Source organism: Podarcis gaigeae, assembly GCF_964106915.1.
Source record: "Podarcis gaigeae genome assembly, chromosome: 5".
Lineage (NCBI taxonomy): Eukaryota > Metazoa > Chordata > Lepidosauria > Squamata > Lacertidae > Podarcis > Podarcis gaigeae.
In genome coordinates, this window is record NC_139681.1 from 94,665,515 (window position 1) to 94,684,604 (window position 19,090).

The 19,090-nt window shown below is 41.7% G+C and overlaps 3 protein-coding genes across 3 annotated transcripts in view; 2 read left to right on the forward strand and 1 right to left on the reverse strand.

Moving 5' to 3' along the window:
• The window catches only part of LOC310844913 (cytochrome P450 2J5-like), a 28,774-nt gene extending 27,245 nt beyond the window's left edge, over nt 1-1,529 (forward strand). The window contains exon 9 of the mRNA XM_083739660.1: nt 928-1,529. Coding sequence (XP_083595786.1) covers nt 928-1,115 — 188 coding nt within the window. The 3' untranslated portion in view covers nt 1,116-1,529. The remainder of the gene's footprint in view (nt 1-927) is intronic.
• Nucleotides 1-19,090, reverse strand: part of LOC310844912 (cytochrome P450 2J4-like) — a 289,677-nt gene that overhangs the window by 131,137 nt on the left and 139,450 nt on the right. The window lies entirely within an intron of this gene.
• Nucleotides 9,363-19,090, forward strand: part of LOC310844883 (cytochrome P450 2J2-like) — a 59,156-nt gene continuing 49,428 nt past the window's right edge. The window contains exon 1 of the mRNA XM_083739617.1: nt 9,363-9,527. Within this exon, the coding sequence (XP_083595743.1) occupies nt 9,414-9,527 (114 nt within the window). The 5' untranslated portion in view covers nt 9,363-9,413. The remainder of the gene's footprint in view (nt 9,528-19,090) is intronic.

Genomic DNA, 19,090 nt, shown 5'->3' on the forward strand with positions numbered 1-19,090 from the left:
GAGCCAGGGCCTTCTCAGCTGCGGCTCCAATCTGGTGGAACGCTCTGTCACAAGAGACTAGGGCCCTGCGGGACCTGACATCTTTCCGCAGGGCCTGCAAGACAGAGTTGTTCCACCAGGCCTTTGGTCAGGGCGCAGCCTGACTCCCTCCTCTGGCAACCTGTACAGAATCTTGTTTAATCGGTTGCCATTAATTTGATTTTAATTAATTTTTATAATGAAATATTTTGAATGTGTAACTATTTGATTGTTTGATTATTTGATTATTGTTAGCCGCCCTGAGCCCGGCTTCGGCTGGGGAGGGCGGGATTTAAATAAAATTTATTATTATTATTATTAAGAAGTGTGCATGCACACGAAAGCTCATACCAAGAACTAACTTAGTTGGTCTTTAAGGGGCTACTGGAAGGAATTTTTTTATTTTGTTTTGACTATGGCAGACCAACACGGCTACCTATCTGTAACTCCCCCACAACAAACACTCTGTGAGGTGAGTGGGGCTGAGAGACTTCAAAGAAGTGTGACTGGCCCAAGGTCACACAGCAGCTGCATGTGGAGGTGTGGAGATGCGAACCCAGTTCCCCAGATTACTCTGGGGACTACCACTCTTAACCACTACACCACACTGGCTCTCTGCCCTGCCCCTCCCACAGGACCCTTCATCTTCAATCCATCCTCTTCCTGAATGTATCTTCCTTGATATGAGATTGGGAACTTCAAATTACAGAATAAAATATAAGTATAACAAGAAGAAAGGAAGGTTAGCACTGACCAGGCTAGAAAACTGACAGCAGCCTTGATGTTTTCCCTATCCTAACTATGTCTATTTTGCCAAAGTGTTATGCAGAATGCTTATAGCTACAAAGCAATGAACATGGGAAAGTAAATTATTGCTCACTTGCTGCCTTCCTCTTGTCTCCTCCTCAGGGGCTCGCATTTGTTTGGGAATGCAGATGGCAAAGTTCGAAATATTTATCTTCCTGACCAGCCTGCTGAGGGCATTCCGTTTTCAGCTGCCAGAAGGAGTCAAAGAGCTCAATCAAGAGGCTATACTAGGGATTATAGCACATCCCCATCCGTATAAACTCTGTGCAGTTCCCCGCTGCAACACATAAAAAATAGGAAAATATTAGGGGCTGCACCCCTGCTTCCTCCACTCAATGACCCATTGGCCACTCCTGACACTTGAACCCCCTAGCATTTCCCCTTCCCTTCCCATCTCATCCCATGCAACTACTGAGGTCTCTTTTCACCTTCGCAGCTCCATTTCTGAAGCCACTTCTCTCTTATCTTCTGCAGCTCTGCTTTGCATCTGTTTTCCCCTTCACCCCATCTCCTCCTTTTCTTCAGGTCCTTTCATGCCCCTTCTTTCATCTTCATCCCTCTCCTAATGCCTCCTTACTTCCTCCTTTTTGACAACTTCCTTTGCATCCCCATTCTTACTCTTGCTCCCTTTTCTCCTCCCCCTCCCCTTCCTTTTCTCAAATCTCCCTTACACACACATTCCCACACCTCCTCCTCTCCCCCTCTTCTGCAGCCCCCTTCTAACACCCCCCATGCTATGTTATTGTATCTTTAAGATGAGTAGACTCTTAAGAGCAAGGCTATCAGCTTCTCCAGTTGAAGAATGTTAAGTTTCTTTGATGGATACTGTACATGTGTGCTTGTTCATTGAACCTGGAACATCCTTTGCATCCCCATTCTTACTCTTGCTCCCTTTTCTACTCCTCCTCCCCCTTACTTTTCTCAAATCTCCCTTACACACACTGTCAGGGAACTGCCATCGGAGCTCCAAATGGTGGAGGGGCTCCAGGATGCTGGGAGACCCTCGGATGCTGAGGAGGGAACCAGCAGGGGGAGAGGGGGAGTTTCAGCAGAAACAGAGTTGGAGGAACAGCTCTGAGACGCTTCTAGTGAGAACAGCGGGGAGAGCTCAGGACCTCCTCTTGGGACGCCCACTTTGAGAATCTAGGCGTAGAGTTTCTGTCAAAGAACTCTTATGTTGGAGGAAATTCCGGAAACGCCCACTGACGGATTCTGCCAGCGATTAAGGCAGCCATGCACCGATGGCTTTGCGGAGAGGAACAGTTTTAAAACTGATAACTAAACTCTAAGAGTGCAAGCGCCTACACACAAGTAGCCCCATAGTTCATCACACACACATTCCCACACCTCCTCCTCTCTCCCTCTTCTGCAGCCCCCTTCTAACCCCCCCATGCTATGTTAATGTATCTTTAAGATGAGTAGACTCCTAAGAGCAAGGCTATCAGCTTCTCCAGTTGAAGAATGTTAAGTTTCTTTGATGGATACTGTATATGTGTGCTTGTTAATAAAATATCTCTTCTAAATCACTACATTGAACCCGGAACCCGGAACCGGGACCACACAAGGTATCAGGAGCGAAATAGGTTGTGTGGAGGCACTATGCAATATTTGAAGGCTTCACATCCTTTATCACAGTTAAGGAATGGAAGGGGGAGAAGTTTGAAACAGACGTTCCCCTGACTTCCACTAACCTTTCCTTCAATGGCAGAAGTTTGAGTAAAATGGAGATGGTGGAAAACTGAGATAACTGTGGCTTTAGGAATAATGGAGGGATGGAGGAACACTGAGCAATTGGTGTGTTTGTATGTGTATGTGTGTTTGTATATATAACATTTTAACAAGGAGAAACAGCAGAGATGGGTACGGAAGCAACCACCCAAAAGCTAAGAAAACAGAAGAATGAAATGGAAAGTGGAATTAAAGAGGACACAGAGACTTTGGAGAACAATATGGATGAAGGATTGCCAGAACAGAAGGATGAAATGGTGGAGCTGGAGGCAACAGATGGTGTAATGAAGAAGTCCTTCACAAAAGGTGACTAGAGGACTGAAACAGCCAAATGGCGGTGTTGTGATGTTGGAGGAGTGGAAGGAAGCCACAGATGAAGAGATGAAGAGACATCAATTAGATGTTGGGGGCTTCTACTCCTTTTAACTTTTTAATCTTTTAACCCTCTTCTTATCAAAAGTTTGGCAACCTGGGGTTTTATATCTGACAACTTGCGAAGTTGGCACTGTAAATTAGATCTAACGAAGTCGAACAGCTTAACAGCCGCTGCCCAGCCTATTTCAAGGACTCATAACTCTAAACAATTTAGTGCCTTCCATAGTTCCAGTTACAGATAGGTAGCCGTGTTGGTCTGCCATAGTCAAAACAAAATAAAAAAATTCCTTCCAGTAGCACCTTAAAGACCAACTAAATTAGTTCTTGGTATGAGCTTTCGTGTGCATGCACACTTCTTCAGATACCTGAAGAAGTATCTGAAGAAGTGTGCATGCACACGAAAGCTCATACCAAGAACTAACTTAGCTGGTCTTTAAGGTGCTACTGGAAGGAATTTTTTTATTTTGTCTAAACAATTTAATTAATCTTCTGAACTTTTTCCGAACTGACTCTGACTCAGGCTTTGACTCGGCGTTTTAAATGAGCTAAGGGAGGTGAAGCTGTGTTGCAGGAGTGTTCCGCTTGTGCTTGCCTCTGCCCTCTTGGCTTGTGTGCCCAACTGTGCTGTGTGCCTGCTCTGTCTTCCCAGTTGTGGGTCCGGCTGTCCTGCATGCCAGCGGTGCTCCTGGACTGAGACAGACTGGTTGAGTGCTCGGCATGGAGCCTGGGTCAAGATATATTACTCTGCAGATGACTCAATTGAAAGGCACCTAGGGAAGCCTGAGAGGGGGGTTCCACCCTCAAGACGCCAGAGACTCTTAAGCCACAGGGCTGGCAGCTGGTTGTAGCAGAGGAGAGGTATCATCCTGTGGCCCTGAGAACACCAGCTGATGCCAAGAGGAACACTTTCTCTGCCACTACAAGTGCTAGCGCAACAGCAAGAGGAGGGCCCCCTTGGACCATCGGGCATGGCATTGACATCAAACAGGCCATTTACTGAGCCTGCCCCACCTTCCTTTGCCCATCCCCTGAGGTCGCCTGGTTGTTCAGGTTGGCAGATTCAGAGATCATTCAAGTAGACTTGAGCTGGCGCGTGATGCTACAAGAACTTCGTCTGCTACAAGAACCTTTTTTCTTTTCTTTTCTTTTCTTTCCTTTCCCCCCTCCCCCCTTCCTTTGCCATTTGTTTTAGTTTTTTATAGTTCATTGTTCCATGATAATATTTAAGTTTTGCTTGCTTACTGTTAGATGTTTGATTTTTGTTCTCCTGCTATTTAGGTGTTTTTTCTTCCCTTAATGTACGTTATATGGTAATTCTGTTTAGCTGTGGAATGTTTTGGGGTTTATTTTTTAATTTAATTAATTGGTTTGTTTAATATTATAATAGTAGGCTGACAAAGAATATAATAGTTTCATACAATCAGAGAGGTAGCTGATGTTTAGCTGGTTTGTTCTACTCGACTAATTAGAGTTATCGAGTTGTTGATACTATAAAAAGAATAACTCTCTTGCGGGGACACAATTAGTGCCAGCACTGTCCATTAAGAGTTTGGGTGTAATCTTCGACACCTCCCTTTCCATGGAGGTACAGATTGCAGCTATAACAAAGGCAGCATTTTTTCATCTCCGCCAAGCTAAGCAGTTGGCTCCTTACCTCTCTCGCCCTGACCTAGCCACTGTGATCCACACGACGGTCACCTCCAGACTGGATTATTGTAACTCACTCCACATGGGGCTGCCCTTGAGACTGACCCAGAAACTCCAGCGAGTGCAGAATGCCGCGGCGAGACTCCTTACGGGATCCTTGCTGCGAGATCACATTCACCCGGTGCTATACCAGCTGCACTGGCTCCCGGTGGAGTACAGGATTAGGTTTAAGGTGCTGGTTTTAACCTTCAAAGCCCTATATGGCCTAGGACCCTTGTACCTACGGGACCGCCTCTCCTGGTATCTCCCACAGAAGAACTTACAAACAAAAATATCTTGAAGGTCCCAGGCCACAGAGAGGTTTGGCTGGCCTCAACCAGAGCCAGGGCTTTTTCGGCTGTGGCTCTGATCTGGTGGAACGCTCTGTCATAAGAGACTAGGGCCCTGCGGGACTTGACATCTTTCTGCAGGGCCTGCAAGACAGAGCTGTTCCACTAGGCCTTGGCCAGGGCACAGCCTGACTCCCTCCTTTGGCAATCCTCACAGAACTCTAGCCCAATGGTTGCCATTAATCTAATTTGAATTAATTTTATAATGAAATGAATTTAGAATGTTTTTTCATTTTACTGTTGTTAGCCGCTCTGAGCCCGGCTTCGGCTGGGGAGGGCAGGATATAAATAAACATTATTATTATTATTATTATTAATATTATTATTATTATTATTATTATTATTATTATTATTATCCTAAGCTGGCAGAGTTATAATTGGGAGAGAAAGGAGTCTGCACACAACTTGGAGTGAATTTAGAGAGGAAAGCTATCAAACCTATGGAATTTTTCTTGGAAAAAGAATGGAAGAAGTGCAAATGGAAGGGCTATTTTTTTCACAACCAAGATGGAAATTCACAGCAAACACAACGGGTTCAGGTTGTGTCCTTCAGAGCAGGAGAAATCAAGCTTGCTCTCTCTTCCAAGTGACAGCCCTGGAGATATTTGAAGGTGGCTCTCATATCTCCTCTCAGTCTCCTCTTCTCCAGGATAAGGATGGGCAGATATTTCTATCTTGGCCTGTGACCCTTTAAGCAGAAATGCTAGAAATCGACCCTGGAATTTTAAGCATGCAAAGACTCTTTGCATCTTTCCTCATGCCCTGCTCAGAATCAGTCTATCATTTTGAAGGTATTCAGTTGGATTGGTCAGAGGGAAGAGTGAATTTAGAGTATAAGCTGTCATGTCAGAACCCTCTCTTGGGCTCAAGGGAGAGAAACATATTGCACTCATGAATTTATATGTAAATAATGCTTGTTGTTTAACTGTTGCCAGCCTGACAAGTAAAGATTTATCTTCACCTATTTGTGTAAGACATTTTTTAAAATCACAAATAGCTAACAAAGCTTATGGGCTCAGTCATGGCCAGCAGGTGGTGATAGAGAATGGCAAGAAGATTTTGAAGTCAATCCCAGAAACCAGTAACTCAGCACAGTAAAAGATATTTTTTGCAGATTTACCCCTTGATCCATGTCTGTTGAATTCCCTGGCACAACTTAGTCTCAAAGTTTAGTTCATTAAATTTTACTCTTTTTTTTACAGTTCATTAAATGTTTACTCCCCCCCCCAAGGAATTTCATTGGTGATATTTTCTAATTCAAAATTCTGAATATGTGGCTTGTTTCCACTTTACACCTGTGAATTTTCACTTACAACACCTTCACTTGATAAGCCTTTCGTTAGTAAGCCAAACGTTCCCTGCTCTTGAAGACAGGGAAGTCAAAAAACTGCATGCCAAAGCACACTAAGTGGTGTCTCAGTGCTTTTCGCAAGGAGAGCAGTAACTGCTGCTCTTTTAATCCTTTAGTCATGGGAGTCAGTCTTTCAAGAGGTAGGTTGTTGGCCTCCTCTAGCTATTCAGTTTCTGGGTCAGTACTCCAGAACTCTGGCGGCCTGTCGTTTCCCCTTCTGTTTGCACACACACAGTTACAGTTCAAATGTCTCCCAGAGACGGGGTGTTCTGACTGCTTGCTTAGGGCATCTCATGAGCTTTTCTAAACAAGTTTTTGAGCTCAGAAACCTACACCCCTACCTCCACCACTTTGATGTTTCTAAAAAATCTCACACAACTGTTTTTACACTGGATTTTTATCCAGACAAATTTCTTTCTTCTGCTTGTCACCCTACAATTAAAAAAAAAAAATGCAGAGCAGAAAGAGACCCCGAGGGTCGCCCAAGCCATCCCTCTGTAATGCAGGGAATGCCAACCAAAGCATAGTAGTAGTATAATGGTAGTAGTATAATAGTTGAAGGCAAATTCCCATTTCTTCTTCAAACAATCTCTGCTGAAAACCTTCAATGAACAAGAGTCCACAATCTGGTTAAGTGTTTCAGCAAAAGTGGATCATTTAACTTTTACCAGAATGCTATTCTTTCAGCTCGTATCACTGGTGATTACTACCTGTTCAATCTCTGGGATAGAAATTTCAAGGTTGGGGGTGTTCCAAGAAAACTCCTTGGATTCTTGACCAGGGAACGGTGGAAATATGGAGCAAATGAATTTGCCCTGGGCTGAATGAAACTTGCTGCTTGCAGTTTGCAAAGCACCTTTGCAAAGCAACTTCCTCCTGAACACGTTATCATGTACAGAAAGCTGGCAAGACATTGTCATGTCTCCTGTTTCACAATTTTGGGGCTGGAAAAAAAATATAAAGGTGTAAAACAGTTTGCTTTTCTGAAACTCTCTGCAACAACACTGTCTCCTTCACTTCAGGTCTTCTGTGGACAACAAGCTTAATATGAGTCAGCAGTGTGATGCAATTACAAAAAAGCTAATGCTGTTCAAGGCTGCAACAGCAGATATATAGTGTCCAGATTAAGGGAAGTAATAGTTTTCTCCTGGGACTAGGCTACATTTGTAAAGATAAAGCTCTTTCTATGCATTATAACACTATGACAACAGATGGCGCAGTGGAGTCCCATTTTTCGCCAAAGGAACTTCCCTGTATGAGGTTTACAATGCATTTAAGTGGGGAAGGTGTATCTGAAGAAGTGTGCATGCACACGAAAGCTCATACCAAGAACTGACTTAGTTGGTCTTTAAGGTGCTACTGGAAGGAATTTGTTCTGTTGCTAGAATGGTATGCTAAAGATGAATAAGTTAAATCAGTAATGATACAATAGACAAGAGTTATTGGGCATAATATACCATTCTCATATTGGGAAAAGTTATGGAGGGAAGATTTAAAATTCACAGCATGCTGTACATGGAAAACTTTGTGAGAATGATGTATTGTGGTTTCTAACATCTACTAAATTAGCAAAAATGTATAGAACTGCTACAAATATTTGTTGGATATGTAAAGATAAAGAAGGCACCCTCCACCATACATGGTGACCTGCAAGATAACAAAAGCATTTTGGGAAATGATATATAATGAGTTGAAAAAAATATTTAAAATAACCTTTGTGGGAAAACCCAGAAGCGTTTTTACTAGGAATCTAAGGTGCAGAAATACCAAGGGACCAGAAATGACTATTTATGTATGCGATGACAGCAGCGCCAATACTTTTGGCTCTGAGAAGGAAAAAAGATAAAGTCCTTACCAGAGAGGAATGGTTGATAAAAATGATGGACTACGCCAAAATGGCAAAAATGACCGGAAAGATTAGAAACCAAGAAGAATAACTGTAATAAGGAATGGGGAAAATTTGTAAGTTCCCTTGGAGAACACTGTACACAATTAAAAACATTGGCAGAATTGTAACAACACTTGTAATATAACAAGAACTATGGTAAGAATGGAATTTTAGGAAAAACTGGAGAACATTATATGATGCAGTTGAATGGAATCCATGGAATCTCAGCTCAGGGAAGTCCAAGGATTCAGAGAATCGTATATGTTTATGATTATGACTTTTATTTGAATGTGAACGTTAATTGTAAAATTGAACAATAATTTAAAAAATACAATGTGTTTAACTGAATCACTTCTTTGGTGTGTCTTTTTTTTGAATAATATTTTATTAAGTTCTAACAATAAAGAAATTATAGAAAAACAAATAGAAAAAACACAAGAAGAATACAAAAATACAAAAATTCAAAAGTACAAAAATACATTTAACATAAAAAAGAAAAAAAGAACACAAAAAACAAAAACAAAAATCCCTCTTTTTTAATTTCTCATCTTTGATTAACTTATTTTCCTGACTTCCTCACGCCTCCCTTTTATGTATTCCATTTAAAAATTGGTTCAGCAAATTCATATCCTGTTAGTTTATCCTTAATTATTAGCTTCAAGTTTTCATCTAATATCAATCCAATCTTACATTTTACCTTGTTACTAGAACCCCTTCATTTCATTTCAATGTCCTCAACTTTCAAAAATTTTACAGTATTTCTGTAAATAAATTTTAAATTTCTTCCAATCTTCTTCCACCAACTCTTCCCCCTGGTCTCGGATTCTGCCAGTCATTTCCGCCATTTCCATGTAGTCCATTACTTGCATCTGCCATTCTTCCAGAGTGGGTAGGTCTTGTGTCTTCCAATGTTTTGCGATGAGTATTCTTGCTGCTGCTGTGGCGTACATAAAGAAAGTTCTATCCTTCTTTGGCACCAATTGGCCAACTATGCCCAGGAGAAAGGCCTCTGGTTTCTTCCGGAAAGTGTATTTAAATACCTTTTTCATTTCATTATAGATCATCTCCCAGAAAGCCTTAATCCTTGAGCACGTCCACCAAAGGTGAAAGAATGTACCTTCAGTTTCTTTACATTTCCAGCATTTATTGCTTCTTTGATGTGTCTTGATCCAGCCCTGCTCTGGAGGGTAGGACTCAAATCAATGGCTTCATGTTACAAAAAAGAAGATTCAGAAATAAACATATGGAAAAACTTACTGACAGTAAGAGCTTTTTGACAGTGGAATGGTCTCCCTTGGGAGATTGTGGACTCTCCTCCTTGGAGGTATTAAGCAGAAGTTGGATGGCCATGTGTCATGGATGTCTTTAGCTGAGATTCCAGCATTGGAGGGAGTTGGACTAGATGGCCCTCAGGGTCCCTTCCAACTCTACAATTCACTGGGACCCGGGGGAATGCCATGACCTAGAACCAAATGTAGACACCCACTGGGGTAAGCACAGCATGTAGGCAGTTTGGATCATACATTGCTTTCAGAGAGTGATTACAGTACTAATATTTCTGCTCTAAGTCAGTTTCTAAGAAGCACTGTCCTTGTCCTTCTCCACTGATGGAACTCTAACGTGGAGTAAGAGGCACTTTCCACCCACAACCCATCCCAAGAACCAGATTTACAAGGATTAAGAAGACCTGTGCCATTCAAGAAGACCTGTAGCTGGCCCACACTACCAAATCAACATGGCAAATTACAGTAGAATCTGATCTATAATATGCAAGGCCAAAATGGAGGAGGTGCAATAATAATAATCAAAATATCTTTCAAATGTGGATGTCCTGCTCCACAATGAAGTAGTAACCATAGTCGTCATTACTACAATCTCTGTTTCTCATTGGAACATAATGAACCATGAATCAAGCACATATGTTATGGCCACAAGTCCATATGCCAGGGATCATTGAGGGTTTTGAGGTATGATGGCATGCACTGGCTGAACACCAAGGAATGGTGGAAAGTACGACCTGGGGAATTTCCAAGGGATGAAGAATGTGAGCCCAGGGATTGGTGATCAGACAGGGACAGTGTGTAGCAGAGAAAAGTCCAGAAGCAGAAGCAGAGGCAGAGGCAGAAGTAGGAGATAGGAGAGGCCAAGAGGCAGAGATGAGTCAGGCTAGTGAAGGAGCCAGGGTGTCCCCCCTCCTGCTGCAACAAGCTCCCCTCTCCCGGTGTCTCCCAGGACCAGAAGAGGGATGAAGAGGGAGGAGCAGAGAAGGGTGCATCAGTGGAGTCTTAGATAGCATGGAAAGGACCTGGGGAAGGAGGAGAGCTAAACAGCTGTGGGAAGGAGGGGATGTTCATGCTCCACAACTGCCTCATGGGGGCAAGACTTACTGAAAAGAGTTGCTATGGCCTGGCACCTGTGAGCAGGCCTTGCTTCTTCTAATATTCTAATTATTCTAATAAGAGTTATCTTCTTCTTCTTCTTCTTCTTGTTTAGTCATTTAGTCGTATCCAACTCTTCGTGACCCCATGGACCAGAGCATGCCAAGCACTCCTGTCATCCACTGCCTCCTGCAGTTTGGTCAAACTCATGTTTGTCTCTTCGAGAACACTGTCCCACCATCTCGTCCTCTGTCGTCCCCTTCTCCTTGTGCCCTCCATCTTTCCCAACATCAGGGTCTTTTCCAGGGAGTCTTCTCTTCTCATGAGGTGGCCCACCTGCACACCTATCAAGACAAGGATAGCCTAACTTCCATCATCTATGCTTTGGTAACCTGTAGGTTAGATTGTTGCAATGTGTTATAAGTGGAGCTGCCTCTGAAGACTGTTCAGAAACTTCAGCTGGTGCAGAATTCAGCAGCCAGGTTGCACACCGTGGCAAGATGGTTCAAGCATATACAGTCATACCTTGAATTGAAGTTGCTTCAGGTTGAGCACTTTCGGGTTGCGCTCCGTGGCGACCCGGAAGTAGCGAAACACATTACTTCCAGGTTTCGCTGCTCAGGCATGTACAGACGCTCAAATTGAAGCGGTGAATCGCCATACGTGCAGACGCGGGTTGCGTTTACTTCAGGATGCGAACAGGGCTCCAGAATGAATCCCGTTTGTATCCAAAGGTACCACTGTAATGCCAATCCTGGCCCAACTGTACTGGCTGCAGATTAGTTTTTGGGCCCAATTCAAAATGTTGGCTATACCTATTATCGGCTCAGGACCGCAATATATGAAGGACTGTCCCTCTCCATATGAACTGACGCAGACCCTGAGATAATTGTTAAATATTTTTTTTTATTAATTTTCAATTACAAAAGTCCAATATACACCATGTTTAGTCTTTTAGTCGTGTCCGACTCTTCGTGACCCCATGGACCAGAGCACGCCTGGCACTCCTGTCATCCACTGCCTCCTGCAGTTTGGTCAAACTCATGTTTGTCTCTTCCAGAACACTGTCCCACCATCTCGTCCTCTGTCATCCCCTTCTCCTTGTGCCCTCAATCTTTCCCAACATCAGGGTCTTTTCCATGGAGTCTTCTCTTCTCATGAGGTGGCCAAAGTATTGGAGCCTCAGCTTCACGATCTGTCCTTCCAATGAGCACTCAGGGCTGATTTCCTTAAGTATGGATAGGTTTGATCTTCTTGCAGTCCATGGGACTCTCAAGAGTCTCTTCCAGCACCATAATTCAAAAGCATCAATTCTTTGGTGATCAGCCTTCTTGATGGTCCAGCTCTCACTTCCATACATCACTACAAGGAAAACCATAGCTTGAACTATACGGACCTTTGTTGGCAAGGTGATGTCTCTGCTTTTTAAGAGGCTGTCTAAGGTTTGTCATTGCTTTTCTCCCAAGAAGCAGGCGTCTTTTAATTTCGTGACTGCTGTCACCATCTGCAGTGATCATGGAGCCCAAGAAAGTAAAATCTCTCACTGCCTCCATTTCTTCCCCTTCTATTTGCCAGGAGGTGATGGGCCCAGTGGCCATGATCTTCGTTTTTTTGATGTGGAGCTTCAGACCATATTTTGCGCTCTCCTCTTTCACCCTCATTAAAAGGTTCTTTAATTCCTCCTCACTTTCTGTCATCAAGGTTGTGTCATCTGTCTATCTGAGGTTTTTGATATTTCTTCTGACAATTCCGGCTTGGGATTCATCCAGCCCAGCCTTTCACATTATGAATTCTGCATATAAGTTAAATAAGCAGGGAGACAATATACGGCAATTGGTAATTACATTTATTGTGATGATGGGTTTCAAGAGTAACTCTCACTGGTTTGAAATCAACAGGGGAGCAGAATTTGTAAACTAATGGGAGGCCAGAGCAGGGAAACTGAGGAGAGTAAAAAAGAGGCACGTAGGTGTTTGTGTACAGCATAGTAACAGCTAACTAATATTGCACCATGTACAAGTCTTTAAGTACATGTCGGAGGATTATAGAGAGCATAATCCCACTTAAGAGTAGACATGATGAAATTGCCTGACATGACTAATTTAGTTTCATTAATTCCAATGAGTGTACTGTGAGCATGATCTTACATAAATAAGCCCCAAAGATCCCAAATTTTGTTGCAGGACTTGCTGCTTCTGTCACTCGTGTGAATGAATCAAAATAGGTTCAGAATCCCCCAAGTGGATCAGGATGTTTATTCCTTATCAGCAGAAGCGTGTAGAAACCTTTTTGAAATTATGATTTAATCATAGACATACGTTACAGCTCAGTTGCCAGGAATTAAAAGAATAATATCAGCACCAATCTTTCTGTGTAACTTCAAAGAGCAAGAAGGCATGGCAGGAGGCCTGAGGAGCAAGTGCAGAATGTTAATGAGAGATAAAGCACTGATCTTTTCCCAGCCGGATTTTCCCGCTGGATATCTTTTTATTTTTTATTTTTTTAAAATATTTTTATTAATTTTACAGAGTACAGAATTACAGAAGAAAAACAGATAGAAGAAAAAAGAATGTAAAACTTTCAAATTCCGTAGACCTTTTGTCAAAACTACTGGACTTCCCCACATCCTCCAGACCCTGCATTATTTAAAATACAAACTTCAGCAATTTGTCATCTTGTTTCATAACTTATTGTATCTTTCAGTTTATCATGTTATCAAATTCAAAATGTTGTACACCAATTCTTATATATTTTAGTCAAAACACAATAAAATTATTTCCTGATTCCACCTCAAACTTCTTATACCTTGGTTTTCATTTCACCTGATTGCTATTGCTGGGGCTAAAATTTCCTATAAAGTGCATTTTCTTAACATTCATACAACTTAAAATGTTTTTGTAAATAGTCCTTAAATTTTTTCCAGTCCTCTTCCATTGCTTCTTCTCCCAAGTCTCGGATTCTGCCAGTCATTTCAGCCAGTTCCATATAGTCCATCAACTGCGTCTGCCATTCCTCCAGAGTGGGTAAATCTTGTGTCTTCCAATACTTTGCGATGAGAATTCTTGCTGCTGTAGAAGCATACATAAAAAAGGTTCTATCCTTCTTTAACACATTCTGGTCTACCATGCCCAGAAGAAAGGCCTCCGGTTTCTTTGGTAAGGTATATCTAAATACCTTTTTTAGCTCATTGTAAATCAACTCCCAGAAGGCCTTCACTTTCGGACATGTCCACCAGAGGTGAAAGAATGTCCCTTCCGCCTCCTTACACTTCCAACATTTATTATCAGACAGATGATATATCTTAGCAAGCTTGACTGGGGTCATGTACCACCGGTATATCATTTTCATAATATTTTCCTTCAAGGCACTACATGCCGTGAATTTCATTCCGGTGTTCCATAACTTTTCCCAGTCTTCAAACATAATGTTGTGCCCAATGTCCTGTGCCCACTTTATCATGGCGGATTTGACTGTCTCATCCTGTGTGTTCCATTTAAGCAGCAAGTTATACATTCCCGAAAGCAATTTATTTTTTGGTTCTAACAATTCTATCTCTAATTTCGATTTTTCCACCTGGAATCCCACCTTTTTGTCCACTTTAAAAACTTCCTGAATTTGGGCATAATGCAACCAATCTCGCACCTTGTATTTTAGTTTTTCCAAGCTCTGCAACCTCCAATTGTCTCCACTTTTTTCAATTATCTCCCAATATTTTGGCCAATAGGCCTCCATGTTAAGTCTCTTACGTGCCTTGGCCTCCACCGGTGAAAGCCACCTCGGGGTCTTACTCTCCAATAAGTCTTTGTATTTTGTCCAGACCATAAAAATTGCTCTTCTAACAATATGGTTTTTAAACCGTTTGTGAACTTTAACCTTGTCATACCACAAATATGCATGCCACCCAAAAGCGTTATCAAACCCTTCCAGATCTAGGACATCAGTGTTCTCCAGCAAGAACCAATCTTTCATCCAGCAGAAGGCTGCAGATTCATAGTATAACCTCAAGTCTGGCAGGGCAAATCCCCCTCTTTCTTTCGCATCAGTTAATATTTTAAACTTTATTCGGGGCTTTTTGCCCTGCCAAACAAACTTAGAAATATCCTTCTGCCACTTTCCAAAACATTCCACCTTGTCCACGATCTGTAGGGCCTGAAACAAAAATAACATTTTCGGCAATACATTCATCTTTATAGCTGCTATTCGGCCTAACAAGGAAAGTTTCAATCTTGACCAAATTTCCATATCTCTTTTAATTTCGGACCAACATTTCTCGTAATTATCTTTAAATAAATTCAAATTTTTGGAGGTCAGATATACCCCTAGGTATTTCACTTTTTTAACCACATTTAATTCTGTCTCTTTCTGGAACTCATCTGTTTCTGTAGGTGTCAATTTTTTTGCTAAAACCTTAGTCTTTTGCTTGTTCAACTTAAATCCCACCACTCGACCAAAATCAGAAATTAATTCTAAAACTCTTTTAGAACTAGAGACTGGCTCCTGTAATGTTAATACCAAGTCATCTGCAAATGCTTTCAGTTTATATTGTTTCACTCCGACCTCGATTCCTTGTACCAACCGGTCCTTTCTAATCATGTTCAATAGCACCTCCAGGACTGAGATGAACAATAGAGGTGATAGGGGGCACCCCTGTCGTGTCCCTTTTTCTATTTTAAACTCCTCTGTCACCACATTGTTTACTATCAATTTCGCTTTTTGTTCTGAATAAATTGCTTCTATTCCATTTTCAAACCCCCGTCCCACTCCCATCCCTTCCAAATTTTTCTTCATAAACATCCAAGAAATGTTGTTAAAGGCTTTCTCCGCATCAATAAAGATTAACACCGCTCTAGTGTTGAGATTTGTTTGTAAAAGTTCCAAAATGTCAATGATGTTTCTTGTGTTATCAAACAAATGCCTACCAGGGAGAAAGCCTGCCTGATCCTTATGGATCACTTCATTAAGGACTTTTTAAAATCTACTTGCCAAAATGTCCGCAAAGATTTTGTAATCCACATTTAGGAGTGAGATGGGACGGTAGTTCTTCAGTTGGGTCTTTTCAGTTTCTAGTTTGGGTATCAATGTGATGAAGGCTTCTTTCCACGTTTCCGGTGCCTTCCTCCCCTCCATTATCTGATTACAGACCTCCATCAGGGGTTGTATCAAGTAGTCCTTCAAAACCTTATAATATTTGGAGGTAAGTCCATCAGGGCCTGGAGATTTGCCTAGTTGGAGATTCTGTATGGCACTTTCGATTTCCTGCTGTGAAATTTTACTATTCAGGATTGTTCTCATTTCCTGGGGTATTTTTTGTAATCCATTGGTTTTAACGAATTGATCCACCTCAAACTCTTTCTGCGGCCCTTGTGCATAAAGTTCTTTGAAGTATCTCTGGAAGCACTTTCTAATTTCCTCGGGTTTCTGAACAATTCTCCCTTCAATCTCTAGATTTGTGACTGTATTTAATTTTTGTCTTTTTTTCAACTGCCATGCTAGCAGTTTCCCACACTTATTAGCTGATTCAAAAGATCTTTGTTTCATTTGTTTAATTTTCCATTCCACTTCTTGATTTATCAATTTCGAATATTGTGCTTGGAAAAACTTCACTTCTCTCAGCACTTCCTTCGACTTAGGCCTAGATCTTAATTTTTTCTCTCCTTCTCTTATTTTCTCCAATACCTTCTCCTTCCTTTCATTCCAGAGTCTTTTCTTTATCGTATTTTGTTGTATTAGGAACCCTCTCATAACTGCTTTACTTGCGTCCCAGATTGTTCTTTTTTCTACCGTAGTGTTTAAATTTATCTCAAAATAGTCCTTTAGAGTTTTTTGGGCCTTCTTAACAATCTCCTGATCTCTTAATAAAGTGTCATTCATTTTCCATCTGAAGGATCCGGTTGTGTTTAATCTCAATTCCACTTTCAAGACATTATGGTCGGAGCAGGTTCTTGGGCAGATTTCCACTTTTCTAGTCTTAGGTGCCAGTCCTTTAGTTATCCATATTTGGTCGATTCGTGTCCATGACAGATGAGCTTCAGAAAAGAAAGTTCCTTCTTTTCCTAGGGGGTTCTTAACCCTCCATATGTCAATCAAGTCCATATTGTCAGTCATTTCAAAAAAGGTTTTAGGTAGTCTGCCATCTTTCGTTATGTTTACACTTTGCGACTTATCCATATGTACAGACACAACTCCATTCATATCTCCCAACATAATGATGTTGTTGTAGTCTAAATAGTCCAGTAAAGTCTCATGCAACTTCTTAAAAAATTCCGATTTTCCATCGTTTGGTGCGTAGATTCCTAATATCAAAAATTTTTCTCCTTGTGTTTGAATTTCAATCGCCAGAATTCTGCCTTGTTCATCTTTGAATAAAAATTTTGGTGACAGGCTCTCCTTTGCATATATCACCACTCCTCTTTTCTTAACTTTATCCGAGGAAATAAATTCCTGGCCTAACCTTTTATTAATTAACACTTTCCTATGGAGCCTTGTCACATGGGTTTCTTGCAGGCAAATAATGTCCAATTGTTCTTTTTTCAAAATATGAAACACTTTTCTTCTTTTTTCCGGAGAGTTTCCGCCATTTATATTCCAACTAAGTAGTTGCAGAGACATCCTGGATCAATTCGTAAGTCTTACAATGGGGTATCTTGATTTTCCTCCGATCCCGGTGGTGGTAGTACTGGTCCGGCTACAGGTGTAGGTTCCGGTGGGGGCGGTGGCCAAGAAGCTGCTGCTCCTTTTTGGAGGTCTTCCCCGTGGTCGTGTAGGAACTTCTGCTGATCCTCTGATGTTTTGATTCTTACTTTCCTTCCTTTGTATGTAAATGATAATCCTTGTGGAAACTCCCACCTATAAGGGATTGCGTTGTATCTCAACAATTTTGTCAGTTCTAAATATGAGGCTCTAAGATCCAAAAGCAGTTTGGGTATATCTCTGTAAATTTCAGCCTTATTACCTTGTATCTCCAAAGATTTTTTAAAATGTAGGCCTAGTATCTTGTCTCTTTCTTCCTTTGATCTCAAAATGACCAAACAATCTCTGGCCTTGTCTTTCTTTACCGATCTACCCAGTCTGAAAGCCGTCACGATTTTAAAGTCTTTGTCTTCTTCTATTCCCCAGAATTTGGAAAATAAAAGTGTCAAAAATCCCTCCAAATTACCTTCCTCCAATTCTGGGATGGCCCTCAGCCTGAGGTTATTTTCCTTACTTTTCAGTTCCACCATTGACAGGTAGGCTTGCTGTTCCCCTACCTGTCTTTGCAGAGGCCTAACTTCTCCCTTAATCTCATCAACCTTTTTGTTCGCTTGCTCTGCTTTTTGATAGGCTTCCTCAGCTAGTTTATGATTTTCAGCTGTTGCTCCTTGCAAATTCTCAATTGCTTGGGTGTGCTGGGAAACCTTTTCAGTCAATTTACTAATAGAGGATGTTGCTTGGTCAATTTTTGTTGATTGATTGTCTACTTTTTGGTTCAAAATTGCTAATTGCTCCAAAATTTGTTTCAAAGCTGCTTCAGACCCTCCTGCTGCCATATCTTCTGCAGCAGGCTGTTCGGCTTCCACCTCCTGTGCTGTCAGCACAGTTGGAACAGATGATTTACGTTGATGGGTTAAGGTTGTTTGAGTTAGTTGCGCAGATTTCTTTTCTTTTTCTTTAGCTTTAGCTGCTCTTGTTTTCCCTGTGCCGCTCATTCCCCACCAGCCTCTGTTCAAGGTCAAATTGTCTTTTATTCCATGAGAAAGACAAATCCAGAGTATAAACAATTAACCTCAGAAAGTCCAAACAAAATGTAGTTCCCAGGCCTCTATGTCTCCACAATCCACTAGGGGGGGTGACTCACAGTTTCAAGGAAGGGAAGAATTTTTCCGCCATTAAAGTTCCTATATTCCCTGTGTTGAATCCTTATAATTCCGAGACAGAAGGAAAGTTCCCAAAGCTTTCTATTTCTTAAAGAAAAACCACAAGGTAGCAAGGAAGGTGGCAGCAACAATGTTTAAGTGTTGAGACCTCAGTGCGTGTAACAGTTTAAACTCTTGCAACAGTAATCCGCAGTTTGACAGCTCTCTTAAGCGCTGGCAGCCCGACAGCTTGGTTGTCCCTTTTAAATCCAAAAGCAAAAGTAAAGCAAAAAAAAGTTCCAAGAACAAATCCCACAGTTTTGAAAGTAGTTTCTCCTTTATCCTTTAAATAAGTCTATAAATGCACAATAGTTCCGCTTTTACGATCCCCTTTAAACTCCTCCGCATTCCTCAGAGTCTTTACTTTGATCTGTTTAGCAAGATCGGGAGGCGGACTTCCTGTTACTCGCCTCCCGTTTTCGGCCAAATTTCCAATTTTTAAATTTTAGATTCAGATTTTGGTACCCCTTACTCACGGGTATGTTACTGCCAGTCCGATGTTTTCAGGAAGAAAGGTCGGCGCTCATCGGCAGCAGCTGCGCGGCTTTGCATCCACGGAAAGAGCGATGAACTCACAGTGCCGCTCCCCCTTTCACATTCCGGAGCCCCTTACGGGG